At 40.4% G+C, this 21,218-nt stretch overlaps 1 protein-coding gene across 1 annotated transcript in view; it reads left to right on the top strand.

Moving 5' to 3' along the window:
• The window catches only part of LOC138648135 (pneumococcal serine-rich repeat protein-like), an 89,898-nt gene that overhangs the window by 12,776 nt on the left and 55,904 nt on the right, over nucleotides 1–21,218 (top strand). The window contains exons 2-12 of the mRNA XM_069737640.1: nucleotides 3,885–3,973; nucleotides 4,419–4,457; nucleotides 6,532–6,638; nucleotides 11,151–11,212; nucleotides 12,421–12,572; nucleotides 13,101–13,505; nucleotides 14,953–15,035; nucleotides 17,206–17,264; nucleotides 19,447–19,592; nucleotides 20,344–20,586; nucleotides 20,899–21,054. Coding sequence (XP_069593741.1) covers nucleotides 3,940–3,973; nucleotides 4,419–4,457; nucleotides 6,532–6,638; nucleotides 11,151–11,212; nucleotides 12,421–12,572; nucleotides 13,101–13,505; nucleotides 14,953–15,035; nucleotides 17,206–17,264; nucleotides 19,447–19,592; nucleotides 20,344–20,586; nucleotides 20,899–21,054 — 1,486 coding nt within the window. The 5' untranslated portion in view covers nucleotides 3,885–3,939. The remainder of the gene's footprint in view (nucleotides 1–3,884; nucleotides 3,974–4,418; nucleotides 4,458–6,531; nucleotides 6,639–11,150; nucleotides 11,213–12,420; nucleotides 12,573–13,100; nucleotides 13,506–14,952; nucleotides 15,036–17,205; nucleotides 17,265–19,446; nucleotides 19,593–20,343; nucleotides 20,587–20,898; nucleotides 21,055–21,218) is intronic.

The following is a 21,218-nucleotide window of genomic DNA, read 5'->3' as shown; positions in this document are numbered from 1 at the left end:
GTACGTCAACGTGATGATCTGAATATTAAGTGTTTAGCTCAATATTCATAACATTGAAATGTATGATAATATAATGCAAGAGTCATTATCCCATCAGCTGGTTCTGATCTGCAATCCTGAGGAGATTGATTAGCCAGAAATTAGAGCACGGAGCTAGACTGGTTCTCCATGATGCACTATGCTGACGACGTGTCACTTATATCTACCTGATGATTCTAATAATGGGTGAATCAAGACCAATTAAAGAACATGGACGTGCATAAATAGTAAAGGATTATAAAAACATTGCAGAGTCTTCCAAATACGACATTAAAAGAAAAGTATGTGCTATCCCAACTTAGTAAATTACCAGGCACAAGGCATGGACAGGTGTGGCGCTATTGCTGTAAAAAAAAATTTGCAATGTTTTTTTCTGAAGACAGAGAATCTCCAGTAAAAAAAAAGAAAAAAAGTTTATCAACAGTTGTCAATTATATAGTTCTACATATTCCCTGATAAGAAACACACCATGATTAGGGTTGAGTGGACCCGTGGAAATTCGGGGTTTTGGTACCAAACATGAACTTTATTCCAAAGTTCGGGTACCAGAACTGTACCTGAAGCTGAACCAGAACAAGAACCCCATTGAAAACAATGTGGACCTAAGCTTTTGATCTAGAAAACATTCTTTCACTCTCTCCGAACTTCCCCTGGAACTCCGAACATTGCAACGGACTTAAATGGAAAGTCCGTGTTCAGCGTTTAGCACCGGACTCTAACTGTCCAGTACGAATTCTGATCGGGTTTTCTCATCTCTAACTACGATATGAGCGAGTATATGTGTCATTAAACTAGGTAAGCATTCACATAGAATAATAATAATATATGATACACAAAGGAGGAGGGAGTGAATAACTACAGAAAGATAAATAAAACATATTAGAATAGTGGGGGCAATACAATAAAGAAAGTTTACAAGTGTATCAGAAAAGGGGTATCAAATAAGTAACAGTGTTGTGTTCTCTATAAAATTAGTATATACATATAAGATACAGCAGATGCAAAGTAATTTTAATACATCAATAGAAATAAATAGTGTAATAAATATTTAAGTGCACTATAAATTAGAAGACATACCACAAAGAGAATAGAACAACACATGAATCAAGACTCCAGGACTCCGACGTATGTTTTGCCCTTGGCTTTCTCAAGGCGCGTATCTTATATGTATATTTAGTGTATTGCCCCCCACAATTTTAATACATGTTTTTTATCTTCTTGTACTGATAAAATTATATTTGTATGATATACTTATTTTTCTTTCTGTGGTTATTCACTCCCTCCTCCTTTGAGTTGCCTATATTCCCTGATAAGTAACATGTTGAGGACACTATTTGATATAGTCCTCGTGTAACAACACCCGGCTCTACCGACTCTAACAAAGATCCAGCGATGGATCACAAGGACATGAAAAGAATGATCATGAAGTAGTGTTTCTAGGAATCATTGTTTCATGGTGATCTTTCAGTATGACAAGGCTGAGGACCACCCGATACATTAGGAAAACACTTGTTCATAGGGTGAAATTATTTTTAAGCCTGCTTAAAAATTATCACTCTTGGCAGCACATCATGCTCGCACTGACAAGAACAATGGCAGCTTATGTGCACTGATTCAACTATTACAGATCGTTCAGTGCTCATCCTGCAGCACGGTCTGCCTGTGTAAACAGGTTTTTAAGCCTTGGTGGACTGCCACCGAGTCACAACGCAACTTGTCAGAGAACGTTATTTTCAATGTCCATTGTCAAGTTAGGTGTCAGGATATCTCAGGGCTGTGGTATTTGAGTCAAGGTAACCCTTGCTAGATCTGTAGGCATCGAAATTACACATTTTTGTGCCATGATATCCCAGTTCTGTGATATCTGAGTCAATTTAACCTTTGCAAGATCTGTATGTAAATTGCAAAGCTCTCACCCTGGTTGTTCTAGTTTTGCCTTTAATCTCTCCGCCGCAGTCACAATCACTGTGTAACTTAAAAGTCCCGGAGCTAAAAAAAAAGTTGATTGATCTATTATAACTTCAAGACCGGTTTTACGAGCCTGCCTTTATTATGTACATACATTATAATCAACTTTTGCCTCATTAATTTCCATAATGAACAAACAATATAATTTCACAGGATATGATGTATCAAGCGTACTAATGACAGCCGCAGCTCATAGAAATGACTCAAAACTACATGATATCATCAAGAAGGGGTTAAGGAACTAGTAATGATGAAATATCTGGGATCACTCTGTGTTACAAAAAATGAAAGGATATGCTATAGAAATGAGATTGCTGAGCCACACAAAAACTCCTTCGCCCCTCAAAAGATGGGTATTACCATCGTTTTCTAGATTTTTTTTATTGGTGAAGAAAACAGTTAATTTTGTCTTTAAAAAAAGAAAACTTTTTTGTATGCCTCTTCACATTTGAACACTTTATATGTTTATTCCAACGTCTCTATTCCTTTCCTGCTATTTATACCGTAATAAAAAATGCATTCGGGATGTGAAATGTGAACTGGACCGCATAAATTATTACTATATCTGCTATCAAAAAGTACTTTAATTAAGGGTGAATTTACATATTGCAGATTTTGAAATTTCTGCAACTGAAAATTGTTTCCATTCATGTGAATGAAGTGTTTTTTTGATAAATTGGGCAGTTGTAGAATTTTCCTTAACAAAATCTGCAGCAAATAGCAGCATACCAAAAAATGGGTTTTCCTCTTTTGAAATATCCAACTTTTTAGAATAGTCAATTTACAATATTCTGGGAAGCTAAGTAATGAGTTGTAAACTGTGCGGAAACCTAGCGGTTAGGCTGGATTTACATTGCTTAAAAATCATCTCACACGGCAGCAAATTGTCCTGTGTAACCCAGACCTGTGAGCTAAGTACAATATCAATCTATCCAAAACTGACTGATCATCTATTACTGATCATAACCGCTTTTTGTTTTATAAATGAGAACCCTCCTATAAATCCAAATTCTAAATCAAAGGCAGACGACTCCTTGAATTGCTGTTTCTGTCCTAACTGTGACTTTTCACAAATACAGTTTTCTGTAAAAAGTATAAAAAAATAGAATTACAATTAAGCTTCAAAAAGCAAACATTGAAAATCCAATTTTCTGCTTCAAATCATTCTCTCCATTCAGTGACTTTCTACCCAGCTTGTGCTTTATAGAACAGCAAACATACACAATCAGCGCTGCAGTGTAAATCAGGTGGAAACGGTAGAACAGCAAAGTAGCAGTAAATTATTATTGTTATCTATTTATTTTTAGAGCGCCATTGATTCCATGGTGCTGTACATGTGAACAAGGGGTTTACACACATAATTAAAAAAAATATAAATTCTAATGAGCAAACTAACAATGGCCAGAGGGGAACCCTGGAACAGATGGGGAGAGGACATTGTGGGCTTACAGTCTGCAGAATATCCACTATAGTGACTAAGATATAGAACAATCCTCATCTTATGGAGAGTGACCCCATTTCACACACCAGAGCCCGCTCCTTTATGACTATTAGTTTGAATATGTGGCTAAAATCACTTTTGCGTCTGGAGGAGAGAAGGTTTTTCCACCAACATAGAAGAGGATTCTTTACTGTTAGGGCAGTGAGAATCTGGAATTGCTTGCCTGAGGAGGTGGTGATGGCGAACTCAGTCGAGGGGTTCAAGAGAGGCCTGGATGTCTTCCTGGAGCAGAACAATATTGTATCATACAATTATTAGGTTCTGTAGAAGGACGTAGATCTGGGTATTTATTATGATGGAATATAGGCTGAACTGGATGGACAAATGTCTTTTTTCGGCCTTACTAACTATGTTACTATGTTACTATGTATTGCAGGTTTCTAAGGCTCTGATATTGGGACTTATACCAAAGCCCCAGAATTAACTGGACAATGGCTCTAGGGACCCCTCTGCTTTTCCTGGCAGGTAAGTAATCACATTAAGAAGAACAGAGACAGTGAGAGTGGCTCCAATATGTAATTCTCCAAGTGTTAAACTACAATGAACTTCAGATTGTTACATTGTAGCAAATAACATTGCAGGGAAAAGAATGGATTGAAGCAGCCTTTGCTGATGTGTTTAGCTCTGACAACCTTCTCTACGCTGGATACAATTGTATCCACTTCTCAGCAGAAGTTCCTATTCATTGACAGCAGATAAATAACTTGAAAATGAGAAGAAATCGATACAAAATTTACTGGAAAGTTTCAGAACTTTTCCATCAATAGAAGAGTTAAGCTTTATTTAGGTAAAATAAGAAAACCTTTAACCCTAAATGACAAACTCACAATTTGCATTGTCTCTTTGAGTTTAGACATAATATGTATATATTTGTATTCTATATTAATCCCTCATTTTCCTTTGATTGAAGGGTTCGTTCTGATGGTAAGCGGTCAGAGTATTCCCTCCGGTGAGTAAAGGATAAAGTTTGTTAATAGACACTATGGAAACATAAGTCAAATGTGTAAAATGTTGACTATAAGCATTAGGTGGGAATGTTAAAATACTGGAATCATCAGCTTAAACATCAATGATCTTGAAAATGAGCAGCCATGACCCTGGCACAGATTGGGCTCTATTAGAGCTCTATACGTATTGTACATCTCCACTAATATCTAAGAGAGAAACAAGAATTGATTCATGCTCTCACTCAGAGGCAGCCATATGCCAGAGATCAGCTGTGGTCCCATCTGATCATCCCTCTATAATCTGACTTTTAGAACACGTGTAATTGACAAAAATAAGATTAAGAAAGGAATCACAGGAAATCGGAGCGTTCTTCAGGATAATCTTACAGCACCAAATTTCTGAATTTGAGACTCGGACTCTGGTCGATACACACTGACATGTTGTCATAGGAGTCTGTGTAATTGACAGGTCATAAAACATAACTGTATTGAATCCAAATGTCAACCAGGTCCACATGTAAGACATTTTATTTCTTCTCTAATTGCCCTCTGCGTTCGTGATATGATACAGCAGATTATAGCAGATCACGTGGGTGTATGATAAACTCACGTGAGTCATCACCAGTCTACAGATATGAAAATTGTCTTCACAATCACGGAAAAATATTCGCTTCCGCGTTGCTTGCACAGAATGATTTCAGCTCTGTGCGATCCCTGGAAGCCTCAGAATTCTAAAGACACCAGTGACATCAAGTGGAAGAATCTGGTGCAGCATGAAGACTCCCAACATAGAGAGAGATAGAAGGCAAAATCCGGAAGCTTTTATCATAACTTATATATTAGATCTAATTATGGTCATATAAGGTTTCATTTTTCACCCAAAATAGTAATATTTCAATTGTAATTTTCTTTAACTATTTTTTTTTTAAATAAATAATAAATAAATAAGTGTGAAAATCTGATATGCTTTGGACATACTGAGAGAGCATAAAAAGAACACAGGGTGGTGAATATAACAGTAATACGCACACAGAATATTTTTTTTTTATTTTTGTGAAATCACAGCACAATGTCATATTACATCAGTCATGGGACAATCACTCCTATGATAAATAATAATCATATTTGCAATAAATAAATATACATACGGGACATGGCAGCGTGATTTTTTACCTATTTTATTCAGTTATGTTTGAGTTAATGCGTAAGCAAAACCCCAGAAATCTGTTTTCCAAAAGGCTTTTGTTAAAGGGACACTGTCACCTGAATTTGGAGGGAACAATCTTCAGCCATGGAGGCGGGGTTTTTGGGGTTTTTGATTCACCCTTTCCTTACCCGCTGGCTGCATGCTGGCTGCAATATTGGATTGAAGTTAATTCTCTGTCCTCCGTAGTACACGCCTGCACAAGGTGCAATCTTGCCTGCACAAGCATGTACTACGGAGGACAGAGAATTAACTTCAATCCAATATTGCAGCCAGCATGCAGCCAGCGGGTAAGGAAAGGGTGAATCAAAAACCCCAAAACCCCGCCTCCATGGCTGAAGATTGTTCCCTCCAAATTCAGGTGACAGTGTCCCTTTAAAGACTGCAGCTATATTGCTTTTTTATTAAAAAGGGACCTGAACTTTCAAAAAACTTTGCATAAATAAATAGTATATGCGAAAATAAGAGACGTATATCAGAGAATTTAGCTTTTTTTTCTCCACTTATGAGCCACTTCCATTTTTTCTCCTCTTCCTGGATCGTAAACGTGTCCTCCACTCAAGGAGAGAACAGCTCAACTCTGTCTTGCCCAGTCTTTTATTACAGCAATATCCATAGGCTGCCATTCCTTCACATATGATCACATATCACAATATCATTATTATGGACAGGAGATCATTAATATCGGTAAAGTCCTGCTGGAGATTGTAACATTATACTACAGGTAGTCAGTGCTCTGATTGCGTATTTCCTGCTTCGTTATGGTCATTTAGTGAGTGATTTTACTCCATTACTTTCTGGAAACTGAAACAAATTTACAAGTATACCATTTATCTGTCAATTGAAGACAACTTATTATTTTTCTTCTACAGGAACAAGTTATTCTTTCAAGATTGTGATGAACCTGGAGTATACGTCAGATCTAGCAGGTGAACCCCCCTCACAGACCGAAGGACTAGGCAAGAAGATAAGGGATCTGGTAAGTTACTGTCCTTTCTTCCTATACTTAGTTTGACCTCTGCTTGCTGTCAGTGACTGGAAACATTCTTATTTACAGTCAGAAATTAACATTTTTTTCAACCCATTAAAGACATAGAGATTTTCTGTTTTTTTTTTGCTTTTGTTTTTCTTCTTCTTTCAAGAACCATTTTTTTATTTTTCCATCAACATAGCCGTATGAGGACTTGAAGTCAAGATGTGTTGTAGTTTTGAATAAGACCATTAGTTTTACCATTCAATGTACTGGAAATGGGAAAAGTACGGTGACATGGTGAAAAAGCCTAATTGTCCAATTGATTTTTTTGTGTTTTTCTTTACGGCATTCAGTATGCAAAAAAATGATCAGGCATTATGATTTACCAGGTCAGTAAGATTATAATAATACCATTTTTTTTTACATTTTATTGGTGAAAAGAAACTCAGTATGTTTTAAATAGAAAAAAAATAGCTTTGTTTCGCTATTTTCGGAAGCCCCGTAACTCATTGATTTTTTCATCGATGGAGCTTTATTAGGGCTCTTTTACAATGGAAGTATCACCCTCATCAGATTTACGGATTGCAAGTGATTGAAAAGAAACCAAGCAGGGGGGTACACAATGAGGGGGCAATGAGATCAGTCAGTGGGTATAGGATAGATCATCAATATAAAACTAGTAGAGCAACACTTTAAAAAATAACAATTATAAAAGGTTAAATCAAAATCACCCTTCTTTTTTTAGTTAAGAAATTATAAATTAAAAAATAAACATATTTGGTATTAAGTCCATAAATATCCGATATATAACGATTAACGATATAACAATTAATTAAATATCGAAAATTTAAAAAAATTAAAATATCAGAATTATATAACACTGCACACGTAGTATATAACACTGCCCACGTAGTATATAACACTGCCCACGTAGTATATAACACTGCCACGTAGTATATAACACAGCCCACGTAGTATATAACACTGCCACATAGTATATAACACAGCCCACATAGTATATAACACTGCCCATGTAGTATATAACACTGCCCACGTAGTATATAACACTGCCCACATACTATATAACACTGCCACGTAGTAGATAACACAGCCCACGTAGTATATAACACTGCCACGTAGTATATAACACAGCCCACGTAGTATATAACACTGCCACATAGTATATAACACAGCCCACATAGTATATAACACTGCCCATGTAGTATATAACACTGCCCACGTAGTATATAACACTGCCCACATACTATATAACACTCCACGTAGTAGATAACACAGCCCACGTAGTATATAACACTGCCACGTAGTATATAACACAGCCCACATAGTATATAACACTGCCCATGTATTATATAACACTGCCCACATAGTATATAACACTGCCCACATACTATATAACACTGCCACGTAGTAGATAACACAGCCCATGTAGTATATAACAGCCCACGTAGTATATAACACTGCCACATAGTATATAACACAGCCCACATAGTATATAACACTGCCCACGTAGTATATAACACTGCCACGTAGTAGATAACACAGCCCACGTAGTATATAACACAGCCCACATAATATATAGCATCCACGCAGTATATAACACTGCCCACGTAGTATATAACACTGCCCACGCAGTATATAACACAGCCCACGTAGTATATAACACTGCCATGTAGTATATAACACAGCCCACGTAGTATATAACACTGCCCACGTAGTATATAACACTGCCACGTAGTATATAACACAGCCCACGCAATATATAGCATCTACGCAGTATATAACAGCCCACGTAGTATATAACACTGCCCACGTAGTATATAACACTGCCCACGTAGTATATAACACTGCCACGTAGTATATAACACAGCCCACGTAGTATATAACACTGCCCATGTAGTATATAACACAGCCCACGTAGTATATAACACTGCCACGTAGTATATAACACAGCCCATGTAATATATAGCATCCACGCAGTATATAACACAGCCCATGTAGTATTTAACATTGCCCACGTAGTATCTAAAATTGCCCACATAGTATATAACACAGCCCACGCAGTATATAACACAGGCCACACAGTGTATAACACAGCCCACGTAGTGTATAGCAGCCTCACAGTGTATAAAACTGCCCAAGTACTATATAGCACTGTGGGCACCATATCCCTGTTAAAAAAAGAATGAAAACAAAAAATAGTTATATACTCACCCTCCGGCGTCCAGCGAACCTGTCCCTATGTGCGCGATGCGGCCGCCAGCTTCCGTTTCCAGAGATGCATTGCGAATTTACCCAGATGACTTAGCGGTCTCGCGAGACCGCTACGTTATCATCTTGCGAGACCACAATGCATGGCCCGGAGCTTTGCGATAAGCGGGAAAGGCGCCGGAAGGTGAGTATATAATGATTTTTTATTTTTTTTCTTATTTTTAACATTAGATCTTTTTACTATTGATGCTGCAAAGGCAGCATCAATAGTAAAAAGTTGGTCACACAGGGTTAATAGCAGCGTTAACGGACTGCGTTACACCGCGGCATAATGCGGTGTAACGCAGCCATTAAGCCTATGTGAGCGCTGACTGGAGGGGAGTATGGAGGGGGCACTGACAGAGAGTAGGAAGGGGCAAATTCGCAGCCGGACTGTGCCCGTCGCTGATTGGTCGCAGCCTCCGGGCCGCGACCAATCAGCGACGCAGGATTTCCGTGACAGACAAACAGACAGACAGACAGAAAGACAGACAAACAGACGGAAGTGCCCCTTAGACGATTATATATATAGACTAGATGGTAGCCGGATTCTAACGTATCGGGTATTCTAGAATATGTATGTAGTTTATTTATGAAGATTTTACAATAATACATTGAATACACAGGATTTGGCCAACCGCGACCAATTAGCGAAGCGTGGTTCAAATCCCGCGCCAATTTGCGGCCGGACAGCGCCTGTCGCTGATTGTTCGCGGCTGGCCACGTAGTATATAAAAGCCCATGTAGTAAATAGCACAGCCACGTAGTACATAGCACAGCCACGTAGTATATTGCACAGCCACGTAGTATATAGCACAGCCACATAGTATATAGCACTGCCCACAGAGTATATAGCACACCCCAAGGAGTATATAACATAGCCACGTAGTATATAACACAGCCCTCGGAGTATATAGCACAGCCCACGTAGTTTATAACAGCCCACGTAGCATATAACACAGCTCACATAGTATATAACAGCCCACGCAAGCAGTATATAACACATCCCATGTAGTGTATAGCACAGCCCACGTAGTGTATAACACAGCCCACGTAGTATATAACAGCCCATGTAGTGTATAACACAGCCACATAGTATATAGCACAGCCCACGTAGTATATTGCACAGCCATGTAGTATATTGCACAGCCACGTAGTATATTGCACAGCCCACGTAGTATATTGCACAGCCCGCGTAGTATATTGCACAGCCCACGTAGTATACAGTATAGCAATGTGGGCATCATATCCCTGTTAAAAAAAAGAATTAAAATAGAAAATAGTGATATACTCACCTTCCGTTGGCCCCTCGGATCCAGAACAGGCCTTTCCCGCTCCTCGTGACGCCCCGGTGACCGCTCCATGCATTGCGGTCTCGCGAGATGATGACGTAGCAGTCTCGCAAGACCGCTACATCATCATCTCGCGAGATCTCGTGAGTATATAAGTATTTTTTTATTATTTTTAACATTAGATCTTTTTATTATTGATGCTGCATAGGCAGCATCAATAGTAAAAAGTTGGTCACACAGGGTTAATAGCAGCGTTAACGGAGTGCGTTACACCGCAGCATTACGCGGTCCGTTAACGCTGCCATTAACCCTGTGTGAGCGCTGACTGGAGGGGAGTATGGAGCGGGCACTGACTGCGGGGAGGAAGGAGCGGCCATTTTGCCGCCCGACTGTGCCTGTCGCTGATTTGTCCAATCAGTGACGCGGGATTTCCGGGACAGATAGACAAGACAGACAGACGGAAGTGACCCTTAGACAATTATATAGTAGATTATAGTTTCATCATAGAAGCAAAAATATAGAAATAATAAGGGAAGGAACTTGCAACTGTTCCCAATGTACTCCTCTGTCTAAATGAGGTTTGTAGGTTTTCTGTCTTAGAGTCCTTAAGTATTTTGGGGGATGGGGAGTTTTCATCAAGTGTTCCCTTATCCTGCAGTCCCCCAAAGGGTAAACTAAACATTACACGTTTCCTCATTTAAATTAGTGCGCAGTCTGTGCACATGCCGGGTCCTCCAGATTGAGCCGCTCTTTGGTGCCACTCTCTGCTACGGTCAATACCGGATTGAGGCAAATGACAGTCCCTCCATAAGGAAGCGTACAGAGTACATGCACAAGAGTGTTCTAATCCAGACAACCACTCTATCATCATACTACCCAATTTTGGGGAGGTTTTACGGTTTTCAAAAGCAAAAATGTTCATTCCTAGATTATAAACTTTGCACATTTCCTCTTGCAGGCTTTACCACTAATACGGACTGTGCTGCCCGACTGTCAGGACGTGTTTATATCTTCCTTCACGTAAGTGAAAGATCTGCTATCTTGAAATTAATCATTATGCGATTTACTGTCTATTAAATAGGCTTATACTCTCTTCAGAGAGGAAGTGGCCAGGAACTCTAAAGACACCTATTTAAAGGGTCCTTCAACCCTATCCCTTTAAAGGGCTTTATCACATGACTTAGGATATAAATCAGAAACTCCATTGGCAGACACGTGTTTTGGGGATGTTTGCGCCTCATCAGTGCAAGGCTGGAGAACTGACTTGGCTGGGTGAGAGGTCAGTCAAAGCAATAAATACATTTAAAAAAACTGACCATCACATCCAAACATACACTAAGTGTGAACAGGTGCTGAACCTAGAGTAACCAACTTGTATATAGTCAAGTAAATAAGGCAGCACACTGCAGCGCTAAAACATGCAAACATGAAACACGAAAAGTTAACTGCATTACTGCGCTAGAAATATGAAAAATGAGAGAGCGTTTAGCGCATAAAAATGGCCAATTTTATGTGTACCTGGTAGCCACTTTAGGGCATCTCTCTTATACCAGGTCCTACACTTGAGAATAAACGTCTCCATCTGAATGGGTACCTGTGAAACATCTTCTTAGACTAAAATTCTCTCTCTCTCTGTGGAGGGGTTAATGGACCTGTTGCGATTAAAACACCTGTGGCTAGGAGGTGGAGTGCACGGTCAGAAGGCTAAAGAATACATTTCAAAAAACTGACCGTCACATCCAAACAGACTAAGTGTGAACAGGTGCTGAACGTAGAGTCACCAACTCGTATATAGTCAAGTAAATAAGGCAGCACACTGCAGCGCAAAAACATGCAAACATGAAACACAAAAATTGAACTGCATTACTGCACTAGAAATATGAAAAGTGAGAGCGTTTCGCGCATAAAAATGGCCAATTTTATGTGTAACTGGTAGCCACTTTACGGCAATAAATACAGTCACCTCCCTGACTGATGCCGTTCAAGTAGGCTTCAGCCTTCACAGTTCGGCCGGATGGTCCATAACAATGTCACAAGACCCAGCGCCAAGATCACTGGAACAGCACCAGTCCGGTAGGAGAGTATAATAAACTAGTGGACAATTCGTGGATAGTCTGCCAGTATGGAAGCTGCTGTAATTTTTCTATACTTGTAATGTAAATTATACAGAAATATATTATTAGGATTTATTCATTTTTCTAATTTTAAAGTCTTTTTTTTTATCACAGTAAAGGCCCTGTCATTGCTAACTGTTCGGCAATATTCCCAAACAACAACCACACGGATGAGGAAATACAGAGAGTATTTAATGAGTTGGTTTTGGAAAGATCGAGCAAACTGGGAGACATTGATGTCCTGTTCAATACGACAACTACTGTAGGTAAGTAAAGAACAAGATACGGGATCACATAATAACAAAAACGATTATTATTGCTATTACTAAGAATGTTCTACTAATTTAGCTAATTGGTCTATTCAGTAATAGTTCAGTTATTTGTAGTATATACCGTAATCATCCTAGCCATAATGACAACCGTCTCTCTACATGCAAACTTCCTCCTGAGTTTGAGATTATACAGGGTAGGAAATATGAACAAGCAAAGCTGCAGTATAAAGCATGAAGGAAAGAAAGGACAGCAGCCTGGTCCTATACTGAGTCTTTTCATGAAACGTAAAACTTCAATACCAAATGCATCAATATTGGGGTCACTACTTTTCTGCTCTAATGGATGTAGTAGAATTAAAGTGAAACAAAAGTCCACTGTATTGAGATCATACCCACAATTTGTGCCTTGAAAAATATTTTTTAATGTTTTTCTAGTTATTTAGAACAATATAAAGCTTTTGTTGCTTTTTTTTATGAATGATTCGTTTTAGTTTTTTTTTAATGTTCATTATTTCAATTCAGTTCCAACAACTCCAACAAGAACAACAAAAAATCCAATTGATGATCCTGGACGCAAGCCTAGGAAGCCTTACCCATGTTGTCCACCAACCGTAGCCAGAGCTAGCTCAAGAAAATCAGTCATTGAACCCACCACAACAAGCAGACCCACAACCAGTGGGACCACAACGAGCACACACAGTACTGAGAGCACAGTAAATGTCTGGACCACAACCAGTACAACAGCTAGATCAAGTACTGCAAGATATAGCACAGAATCTCAACCCACCACAACATCTGGTTCAACAACTATGCCCATAAGTGTGAGATCGACCAGCACACCAAACACAAGATACAGTACATCTCCTGGAGTGAACACAGTCAGTGGAACAGCGTCAACAACTGGGTCAAATTCAACTGTCCCACAAGGTACGAATGATCCAGCAGCACAGCCCAACCAAACCAGCCAAAACACTGAAAAATGTAGTAACAATGCAGCCCAACCCAACTATCCAACAAGCCACAAATAAAGCAAAAAGCCACGCCCAACCCACTGGTCTACAACCGCCCAAAACAGTCCAGCCCAACCTAACCCAACAGGCCAACAACCATCAATTAAAGTGAAAATCCACACCAACCCAACAAGCCAGCAACCCACAAATGAAGCAGCAGTGCAGCCTAACCTGAGTAGGCAACAACCCACAAATAAAGCAACAGTCCAGCCCAACCCACGGGGTCAACAACCCTCAAATAAAGCAACAATCCAGCTCAACCCATGGGGTTAACAGCCCTCAAATAAAGCAACAATCCAGCTCAATCCAGCTAACCAACAACCCACAAATATAGTAACAATCCAGCCCAACCTGATCAGCCAACAACCCACAAAGTAACAGTCCAGCTCAACCCAAGGGGTCAACAACCCTCAAATAAAGCAACAGTCCAGCCCAACCTGACCAGCCAACAACCCACAAATAAAGCAACAGTCAAACCCAAGGGGTCAACAACCCTCAAATAAAGCAACAATACAGACCAATCCAGCTGGCCAACAACCCACAAATAAAGCAACACTCCAGCCCAACCCAAGGGGTCAACAACCCTCAAATAAAGCAACAATCCAGCCCAATCCAGCCCAACCTGACCAGCCAACAACCCACAAATAAAGAAACAGTCCAGCCAAACCCAAGGGGTCAACCGCTGATGCAGTTTCGGGTTCAGGGACCGCTGATGCGGTATCAGATTCAGGGTCCAAACACAAAATAACTCAAAGTCTGGGACTTAGTAACTTACTAGTTGTACACTCAGAGTAAGAAAACTACAGGGGTTGCTCAGGCACCTCCCAACAGGGGATTGTGCTTTATGTACTTGATGCCTCCCAACTATTAGATGGTGGCATTTTTAAAGTGCGTTCTCTGCCCTTTTAAGAATCAGTGAGTGCTTGCTCACTAGGCTCGCCAACGGGAGACCTGCACAGCGCGTGCAGGACCAGAGCAGCAGGAAGCAAACTGGTGCTGTGCAATTCCTGCAGGGCAACCGGGGTGGTGAGTATGTCTGCGTCCCTGCCGGGAGGAGGGAGAGGGAGCACTCAGGGAGGTCGGCATTAGCATTACAAAAGGATATATTAGCTGAGTCCAACGGGTCAACAACCCACAAATAAAGCCACAGTCCACCTTATCCCAACAGGTCAGCAACTGCCAAGAAATGCAACAGTCCCACTCAACCCAACTGGCCAACAACCCACAAATAAAATAACAGCCCAGTGCACCTCAACCGATCACAAAGTCACAACTGATGATTGACGCTTCAGTAATAACATCAGTTGGGACAAGTCCAAAGATCTTTTTATCAGCTATGGTAATAACATCTATTTCATCTTCAGTAGGTGTTGAAATCGATTTCAGAGTTCTGAACAGAAACATGAGCGGTGACATGCGAAACTTTATAGACTACATTGAACAGCAGGCAAGTACTTTTCAGGAAAAGTATTATTTATTATGATTTGTTTCACCTGGTAAAAAAATGTTTAAAAACCCACAATTTTAATGAATCAGAGCAGCGCTGCGGGTTTACAGTAGAGAATTAATAGTTACTACTTTAATAAATGAAATAATAAATATTGCTGTATGGAAATGTGCCAATTGCAATCTACCTGTCAGCAGTGAGGTTCATATTATGTATAATTTTGTGGACACCTCTGAGGTTACAGACTCTGCGAAAGGAAGTAGATGACTACAGCTATAGTCTTCTGACAGTGGGACCATGAGGAGATATTAATGGGGTTGTCCTGTGCTAAAAAAATATTCTTTGTAGGAATTAATGTTTTCAAAGTAACAGAAGTATATTTACCTTGTGTCACCCCCATGGATCGTAGAGGAGGAGCTTCAGAGATGTGCGCTGTCTGAATGTCAGCAGGACCGCTAAAGCCTGTGATTGGCTGCAGCAGTCAGATGACTAGCGCAGCGCACCATCAGAATATCAACAAGACCGGTAAAGCCTGTGATTGGCTGCAGCAGTCAGATGACTAGCGCAGCGCACCATCAGAATATCAACAAGACCGGTAAAGCCTGTGATTTTCTAACAGTCAGACGCATAGAGAGCAAGTCAACAGGGGCACTAGAATTCTTCTAGTAACCTGAAAGAAGCAGTCAATTACAGGTTTCAGAGGTCCCATGACATTCAAATGCTGCAGACATTGCAGGTACAGACCTCCGCAGTAGCCTGTACTGGAGCCACGGGGGTGGAGGGAGGTGAATATGGTGAGTATGTATCAGAAAAAAAGTTTTAGCAGTGGACATCCCTTTTAGAGTAGTTTGTATTGTATACATTAATAGCATATCACTAGGACACAGATACCATCTCTTTATGATTGAATGAGATTCCGACTAACGGGACTGCCACCAAACCAGGCAATGAAGGGGACATTTTTCTGGTGACACTTTAATAAGTGGAAATTTCTTTAATTTACATACTTTCGTGATACATTATTGTTAAAAATCTTTATATTACAAATTTCTTGTTTATGTAGTTTTGAAAGGGAACATACGGTAAATGTAATCACAGAAAAGAATGATCTCAATACTTGCCACCTTCTCCTAGTGGGGACTGTCTATAGTGAGTTCCAGCTAGTGGTGACTGTATAAATCTGTATGTAGTATGCTCCCGCATGTGATGGCTGTATAAATCAGTATATATAGTAAGCTCCCCCTAGTGGTGGGTGTATAAATCTGTATATAGTAAGCTCCCCCTAGTGGTGGCTCTATAAATCTGTATGCAGTAGGCTCCCCCTAGTGGTGGCTGTATAAATCTGTATGCAGTAAGCTCCCCCTAGTGGTGGCTGTATAAATCTGTATGTAGTATGCTCCCCCTAGTGTTAGCTGTATAAATCTGTATGCAGTGAGCTCCCCCTAGTGGTGGCTGTATAAATCTGTATGCAGTAAGCTCTCCCTAGTGGTGGCTGTATAACTCTGTATGTAGTGAGCTCCCCCTAGTGGTGACTGAATAAATCTGTATGCAGTGAGCTCCCCCTAGTGGTGACTGAATAAATCTGTATGCAGTGAGCTCCCCCTAGTGGTGGCTGTATAAATCTGTATGTATTGAGCTCCCCCTAGTGGTGGCTGCATAAATCTGGATTTAGTGAGCTCCCTCTAGTGGTGACTGAATAAATCTGTATGCAGTGAACTCCCCCTAGTGGTGGCTGTATAAATCTGTATGCAGTGAGCTCCCCCTAGTGGTGGCTGCATAAATCTGGATTTAGTGAGCTCCCCCTAGTGGTGGCTGTATAAATCTGTATGCACTAAGCTCCCCCTAGTGGTGTCTACAGGCAGTCGGCATTACAGAATTATAGCATGTCATTTTATAGCTGTGTGGATCGAAATTATGGCCTCTATGGCATTTCTTGAACTCCGTACCATCATTATCATGGTGCAAGTGATAATTAGATCTGTATTAACTGTATGTAAACTACGGTAGATAGACGTCATGAGGCCTGAAAGACTTTGCTGCTTGTTCTCCCGTGACTCTATGAAGAGCAGCACAATAAAACACAAACTCTCTCATGGGTTAGTTAAGCCTGTTTATCCTGACCCTTCCATTTAATAACTCTTTCCCCTTCTTGTTTCTTTTGTCTTTGCAGCTTAATGAGGTCTACAGGAACATTCCTAACTTCCATTATGCAAAAGTTAGCTCACTGACGTAGGTTTGCAGATGTCTTATGTTGAAAAAACGTAACTGAAAACAACTAAAGGGGTTTTCTCAAGATAATAAATTATCCGCCATCCATAAGAAAGAGGATAGCCTACTCGTCGCTGAAGGTCCAACCCCAGCAGTCACGACATCAGGGACCGGTCTGAGTAGACTGGAGGTTGAGGATGTCCACTCCATTTATTCTCTGAGAAGCGCATGATCCATTCAGAGGAAACTGTGCAGATCCACGTTCTCAGGATCGCTGTATAACTTTCTATCTTGAGAAAACTGCTTTTTTTTTAGAAAATTAGACTACAAGGTGTAAAACTGCACAAGAGCTCACAATATACAACCTTTGTAAATGTGATGTCACCTGGTGGTGTTTGTGGGGTCCATGGACTATGCAGGACCTAGCACGACACGGGGCACCGGATATATCTTAGTATCAGTGGCAATGTGTCCATGTCTCACCATTTACTGCATCCTGTGTTGGTTCCGCAATGAATTAATTCAGGTTCAACTAAATATTACTGGGGAGCAGTAGATTTGTGGGGCTAATTTCTAATTATCAAGCTGCATGCCAGGCTATCAGAACTTACTATAACGTTATTCCACAACAAACCGAGCCAAAAAGTAAACTTTTAAAAGGAAACTCCAGTTGAAAATGGGACACAATTACCGCGGGTGTAATGGAATTTCTCACGCGTTTTATAATTAAATATTGCATCAATATTTTTTATTATATAGGCAGATAAAGTAACTTTTACAGGTTATTTGGCTACACCCTGTTATAGTGGGATGGACTGATCAACACTTCAACATCCAGAAAGAAGTAATCTAAAATCCTTATTTATTGAAACTTCTTGTTAATAAATCATCAAGATGAATATACTGAAAAAAAACAAACAGATTAGGGATAGGGATGAGCAGACAGGTGGAAATTCGGGGTCTGGTACCTGACCCGAACTTTAGTCCAAAGTTTGGTTCGGAAACCAGAACCCGAACCTCACTGAAAACAATGGGGATCCCAACTCTGGACTTGGAAAAAAAATTCTACGAACTACGAACATTGCGACGGACTTCCAGGGAGAGTCAATGTTCGGCATTTAGCGACAGGAAGGGTCCAGTACGAACGCCAAACTTGTAAAAGGCTACGTTCACATTTGCGTTGCGTCGGGCGCAGGTTCGGCGACGCATAGCGACGCATGCGTCATGCGCCCCTATATTTAACATGGGGGCGCATGGACATGCGTTGCCTTGCGTTGTGATGCATGCGTCATTTTTTTTTTTGCAAGCATCAGGGCGCAGAGGACGCTGCATGTTGCATTTTTTTGCGTCCAAAATCAAGCTAAAAATGAACGCATGCGTCACAAAACAATGCGTTTTTGCATGCGTTTTGCATGCCTTGTGCATTTCGTCGCCGACGCAACGCCCAACAACGCAAATGTGAACGTAGCCTAAATATGGATTTTAAATGGCATCCTTTTTTGGATTCTGGAGTGTTCATCTCTTTACATGGATTGTCCCCTTTCAAATACTCCCAAAGTCCAGCGATATTTTTTGCTGCTGCTCTGCTCTTTATTGAACAACTGCAGCAGTCGTGTCATATAAATAGCACTGCAGCCAATCACTGAGCTTGGCGGCAAGTGCTGTCTACATTAATAGTTCCAACTCAGTGACTGGCTGCAGCACTATCGATGAGACGTTACCGCTGCAGCTGATCAACAAAAACCATAGCAGCAATGAGATAGAATACGGGATCCCAGGACGGTGAGTAAATCTCAGTGTGTTTCTTTTTTGCCTCCCTAAGCAATAATCTTTGAAAGTGGACAACACTTGTAATCTGTCTCTGGCTTTGTGTTTTCTCCATTCTCTGGGGACACGAATATTCTCTGCACAGAGGAGGCAGAGGAGTGAACGAAACACTAAAATCTGACCACTCACAGGGTTTGATTGCCATGTGTATCCATGGGCCAAACATTGGTCTGTAGAGGAGTTGTACATAGAAATATCTTTCTTATCAAGACAATTTAAAAGGTTGATTCCTTTCTTTATTATTTTGCAAAACCAAAATATAATTGTAAAGGTTTGCATACTCCAGTACTGTAAATAAAGCATTAATTTCTTACCTCTATAATTACATAAATTGCATCAGATATTCACAAGTGGTTATATGTTTCGGTTCTGACAGCGCCGGATCGGTGAACGTGAAAGCTTCCTTGTTCCAACCAACTATTTCCAACCAGGAGATTGCAGACGTGCTTTATAAATATATTAAGGATCACAACATGGCTCTCGGCGACTTATCGGTGGATGGTTTGAGCGTTCGCTCTGGAGGTAAGTAAACACGAAAGATCTGCAAAATGGGACAACCACAAATGGACAATATACAATGCGAAATCCCCTGCGGTAGTTTATGCAGGACATGAACATCGTCTGCAGAACCTGCTACACACATGTCTGAGGATGTGCTGCTTCCATGATGATGCAGATCCTTTTCAGTGAATAAACTCACCTGGTCATCCCGTAACCCCATGATTTGTATCATGACTCACTTCTTCAGATTAAACCATCCGATGATAATATTCCTGATGAATACCCCTGTTAATGTCCGCTCTCACGGTTAGATCGGTTGGGGACCACTGCAATAACAGAACCAAAGAAGAAAGGAAATGTCATCAGAGAGTGGAGAAACTTAACAGAATATTAATAATGGGGATGGGAAGTGGCAGGGATGACATGCCAACATCTTTGGACAAAAAAACCATATAAAAGCGACCTATATGACTAATAAATCATTATTTGCATAGTACAAGGTGATAAAAACAGCAGTCCAATGATTTCAGGTGCCACCTTCCTTCATACTGCCCCATGACGTGAGATAGGATTAGCTGTGATCAGATTAGATCAATCAGATCAGGTTAGCATTGATTATTTAAGACCTGATCCACTCAACTAATATCCCACAAACACCTGAAATACCCGTCTATACGTGATAGATTTAAAAAAAAACACCTTAAGAATGAGCAAAACACATGTTATAAAGGACTAAGATCACTAAACCTGATATTCTGTGACTATTTTGCAGATGTAATTCCAAGTGAACTTGCAGGAACTACAACTACTGCGTCAAAGTCACAAACTCCAGCTCCGGTAAGAAGTACCACAGCCACTCCTAAAGGAACAACCCCTATAACAGCAACAACGACTCCAGTTACCTGCGGTGCAACTCGTTTTACCACTAAATCTCCAACCACCACTACTCCTAATGGAAGCACACAAATCACAGCAGATCCAAGGACTCCAACTCTACCCAATCCACCTACAAGTGGTAATCCTACATCTTATTCTATGGTCGTGACCATTAATAATTATTATTGTTTCTGCGCTAATAACCTAAAAATGAGCTAAATGAGTCCCAAACATCCTTGCAGAGGTTGTGCTTTAGCCAGTAGAACCTGTGCATGTACTGTAGGGGTTAATCATGGACGTCACTTGTCTGGTTTGGACACCACTATGAATAGGACTATTGTACAATAGTGAAATATTCATGATAGAAAAAAGGTAAAACATATCATTAAGCAAACTACAAGTGATGAAGGATTGAGCTCAGTAAACCTGATATTCTATGACCATTTTACAGGAACGTCCACATCCAAAGTAACAAAACCTCCAGTAAGCTGTGGTAGCACGGGCTGTTTACCGACTACGACCTCAGCCACCACTACTCCAAATGGAAGTACACAAGTCACACCTGGTCCTGGGAGTTCTACTGCCCCCAACCCATCTACTCCAACTGGTAATTCTACATCTTCTTATTATACAGCGGTGATCATTAATAGTTATTGGTGTTCCTGCAATAAGAACCTAAAAAAATTAGCTAAATAGTCCCAATCATCCGTCCAGAGGTTGTGCTGTAGCCAATATGAGAGCCATGATATCCAAGATAGATAAAAGGTAAAA

This window comes from Ranitomeya imitator, chromosome 8 (assembly GCF_032444005.1).
Source record: "Ranitomeya imitator isolate aRanImi1 chromosome 8, aRanImi1.pri, whole genome shotgun sequence".
NCBI classification, from domain to species: domain Eukaryota; kingdom Metazoa; phylum Chordata; class Amphibia; order Anura; family Dendrobatidae; genus Ranitomeya; species Ranitomeya imitator.
The sequence above is the reverse complement of the archived record's forward strand: the minus strand, read 5'-3'. Positions and strand labels throughout refer to the sequence as shown.